Below are 4,397 nucleotides of genomic sequence, written 5' to 3' on the forward strand. Positions count from 1 at the left end.
CTTAACAAATGAGGTCGACAGCTCGGTGAAGTTGTTTATGGATCCGGCTGCTAAAGATGCAAACCAAAGTAGGACCAGTCCGCAAAATGTTTCTGCGAACAACTTGCAGTACCCTGCGTCTACTTCATGAGACTCGAGGTCCACGCGGCTAGCTGTTAACAAGAAGGTCTTGAGATGATTGGTCGGGTCTCCTTTTCCCTCGTAGCTCGAGAACTTAACTTTGCCAGTATCTTTGATGCGAACTCGGGCTACTTGGTCGGAGAAAGGAGTTCGCTTAGACTCCTCGATCACACGGAAAATATCTGGAGCCGAGGTGGTTGCACTGTGCATCACGGACCGCATGTCCCGGATTTTGCTCTGCATGCGGAAGATCTCGGGATTGGTGACGTAACCAGGAGTCGAAGTGTTTCCGCCCACGGGGGAGGAAAACGAACTTGGGCATCGGAGGATCCGGCCACGTCGAGCTGCCCTGGAGTATGACTATCGCCGACCGGCGGAGGTGCTGCTTGAGCACTCAGCTGGGGTGGGAAGGTATTCCCCGGGGTGGAGTTTGCTGCTGCAGGCTGCGTGGTGAGAGGCGGAATGACGCCGCTAAAGTCCAGAGCGCGTCGGCGAGGGTTTTGATCGAAGATAGGAGATCGACCCGATCGGCATATGCATGGTGAGAGGCTGAGAGGTCGGTTAGCGACGCAGTGATTGCCTCCAGACGGGTGGAGACCTGACCCTCCAAGCTATCAAAACGCTCGGTAAGAGCGGCCGAGGCTGCTTGCTGGCGATTGGACTTCTCAGACAAGTCATGCAACAGTTTCTGGATAGCCTCCAGAGTTACCTGATTGGAAGAATCGGTAGCCATAGCGGTGGTTGGATGAAATGGGTTCGGTTGCGAAGTCGGAACTAGCAAGAGTTAGGTGACAACTCCCCTCCTTCTAGCGCCAAATGTGAGAACTGAAATAAATTCTCTCCTTCCGAAGTGATTCAAGTGTGGAGGAGCTTGACACCGTTTAAAGTTCCGAACTGAATTGTGAGTGTTTGAGTACTAGAATTTGTATTGTATTGCTTCAAGAAAAAATTGTTCCATCCTTTCAAATGACTCCCCCCTTACATATTTATACAGACAAATTAATTACGCATTAATTTGGTAATTAATTTTACATGATTTATGCGTCCTAATTAATACACTTGAATGCGGGAATCTTTGACCGAGCTCGAGCTGCGAGCTAACTGATATGTCACCTCTCCGCTCTCTTTTTTTCTACGGGCCTGATGGGCCGTCCCGAGCTGCATCCTTAACCCGTGTAATGTGCCCGGCCCAGGCCTTTTGCCTGTTTATCCGAGATGGCGAATCGTGGGTACAACAGGGATGGCGGAGCTTATAAGGACCGAGGTGCTAGGGAGATTAGAGAACTCGTAGGGAGCTGGGAGAAACCGAACAAGATGAGATATAGTGCTCAGAAATGGGTTTTGAAGGAGATGATCCGAAGGAAATCAAGACGATGTAAATCCGAGCATCACGAAGTAATTTTTGAGGAAAGGGGCTATAGGATTGCCCACGACAAGCATTGGATTTCAAGTAATAACTTTTCAATGTCATAATATCATGGGGCACCTAACACATCCTCGTCAGTCGTCATGAATAGAACCGCTCCTATGTTCCACCTATATTTGTGAGGCCCACTGCGTTATGAGAACCCATTAAATCCATCGGTGACTTTCATTTTTCATAGTTTTTGACTTTTTGTATATACATTAATGGTGAGGTGAGTTTCTATTGGATAACAAGGTACAAGTACAACTACTAGCAGGCACCAGCACTTATCATCCCCTCCATAAATGATCAATGCAACCTCAACAAACTTTACACATTATTCTCTTCCCTGTATCACGTAAAGATCTTTATATTCTAGTAAACTGAAATGTTCATCTTTGGTTTTCTTTATATATAAGACGTGTTTCTAAATTTCTCATAGAAACACTCAGACCAATATTCAGAGTCTCTTTTAGTTTTGTCTAACTTTTTCTAAATAAAAATGGGTATCGCCCAAGAGAACCGGGTCGAAGTCAAGTCAATGCTAACTGCGGTATCCAGCAAGCCATCAAGATCTGCTCGGGTACACCCGTTTACCGCTTTAGACAACGCCATGAGTCCACATACTCTCCACGTCATCGTTTACTACCCTCGTAGTCCGTTCGGGTCCTTTGACCTCGACTCCGTCCGGATCTCGTTGTCTGAGCTCCTCTCTATGTACCCGCCCGTTGTTGGTCGGGTCGCTAAAACCCCAGACGGGATCTTGGAGGTGAAGTGTAACGACGCCGGACTTCGAACCTTGAAAGCCAAAGTCTGTGTGGGTATTGATGAATGGCTAAGATCAGCCGATGGACATGATGAAAGTGATTTAACGGCTTGGGGAGATATGCCAGAAGATCCGAGTACTTGGGCACCGTTTCGTCTACAGGTTCATTTACACATCATTCATATAGTATAAGTTTGTTTGTCTTACTCTTAGTTCATCAGTTTGTTTCGGTTTGGAACTTCTAAAATTTGGGTTGAAAAAGTTCTGTCAGTTTTAACATTTAACTAAACGTATTCTTGGTTCTGTCTGGTTTCAGTACGATTTAGGGTGATAAAATAAGTAATTCGTGTCGGAATGATTATAAAACTATAAATTTGTTTTGTTTTTACGTCAAATTTCAGTTTTAAGTATTTTAGGTATATTTTGGTAAATTGACTAAATTCAAAGTAAGTTCTTGATCTTGCGGGCCAAAGTTTGTGTTGGTAAATTGCATCAATTTGGTAAGTTTTAATCTTAAAAGTCATTTTTTGTGTTGATAAAATGACTTAGATGTTGTAAGTATGTTCTGGTTTTGCAACAGAGATTTATGTACAATCAAAGATATGTATATAAAGTTACGGCTTATTCAGCACAATAACTTTGGAATCTCGACTTAGGTATATAAGACCAAAACCCGAATCGTATTGATTTCCCGGCCTTGATAGCATATCGGTAAATACTGTTCAGTTTTTGGTCCGGGTAGGATAATTTGGTTCACAGCCTTGATACTTTTTTTGTAACGATTTTGGCAGATTAACGAATTTCAAGGGGGAGGAGTAGCAATAGGCCTAAGCTGCCCACACAGGCAAGCAGACGCAACAACACTTACTGTTCTCTTAAAATCATGGACAGAAGCCCAACGCCGTCGATGTATCGTCCATCCTCCATCCTTCTCACCACTACCCTCCATCTTAACTGATGATACTGACGCCGTTAAACCCAACAGTGCGACCATTTCTAAGCCTATTTCAACAAAAACAGCCACCGCAACGTTTCGTTTCTCTAGCTCCTCCTTCAAGAAATATATCGAAGAAGACGGAATATTCCCCAAAGCCTCACCGTTCGATGTGTTTGCCGCTCTTTTCTGGACACGTGTCGCTCTAGTAAAGCGCAAGAGCCATGATCGAGTGTGTATGTGTGTGGACTTCAGGAGGCTTTTGCCTAATCCACTTCCTTATGGCTTCTTCGGAAACGCTTTAAACTTTTCGTCTCTAGAGATGACTAACGTGGCTGATCAGGGGATTGTACATGTTGCACGTTTGATAAACGACCACGTGACGAACCTAACCGTGGAGAAAATCAGGTCCGATCTAAACCGGGTTGGGGAACAAGAGCTGATGTACGGTGGAGATTTGACGATTGTGAATATGGAGCATATGATTGTTGAAGGAGACCCGATGATGTACGAGGCTGTGTTTGAGGACGGTGTTAGGCCTGTGCATGTGAGTTACCGGATCGGAAACGTTGGTGGTGAAGGGGTGATTATGGTGATGCCGTCCCCAGAGAAAGGGTTTGGGAGGGTGGTATCGGTTACTTTACCGGAGGAGGAGGTGTCGAAGTTACTTGTGGATCAAGAAATCCTTCGATTTGAGCCCAAGATTATTCTAAGTGGTGTGAAGTAGTTTATAAGAAGGCTCTTTGAAAAAAGGAAATATATTATGAATATCAGAATATTGTTCTTATCAAATGCGTTTGTGATATAACAAAGAAGGAATAAAAGAGTGTTTTTATTAGGATTTTTTTTTTAAAACCAAAGCTAACATTTTGAAAAAAATAAAATATTATATCTCTATTATATATTTCTTCTATTCCTAAAAACTTGATTTTGAAAGTTTTTACGTATATAAATTAAAAAAAAAAAAATGAATCATTTTTCATACACATTGTTCATAACTCTATGTAGAATTAATATTTTAAATATTATCATTTAATATTTTCATAAATTATAAGCATTAATTAATTAAAAATGAATAAAAAGCATAATAAATAGTTATACAAAAAGCATAAACCTTCTGCAAACAATATATTTTTAATCGTTAAATCAGTCACCAAGACGTTTAATACTGT

At 42.4% G+C, this 4,397-nt stretch overlaps 1 protein-coding gene across 1 annotated transcript; it reads left to right on the plus strand.

Moving 5' to 3' along the window:
* Positions 1,854 to 4,066, plus strand: LOC104771281 (protein ECERIFERUM 26-like). Its single transcript, XM_010495788.2, has 2 exons — positions 1,854 to 2,453; positions 3,083 to 4,066. The coding sequence occupies exons 1-2, from the start codon at positions 2,028 to 2,030 to the stop codon at positions 3,950 to 3,952; spliced, it is 1,296 nt and encodes a 431-aa protein (XP_010494090.1). The 5' UTR covers positions 1,854 to 2,027; the 3' UTR covers positions 3,953 to 4,066.

This window comes from Camelina sativa, chromosome 20, assembly GCF_000633955.1.
Source record: "Camelina sativa cultivar DH55 chromosome 20, Cs, whole genome shotgun sequence".
Taxonomy (NCBI): Eukaryota; Viridiplantae; Streptophyta; class Magnoliopsida; order Brassicales; family Brassicaceae; genus Camelina; species Camelina sativa.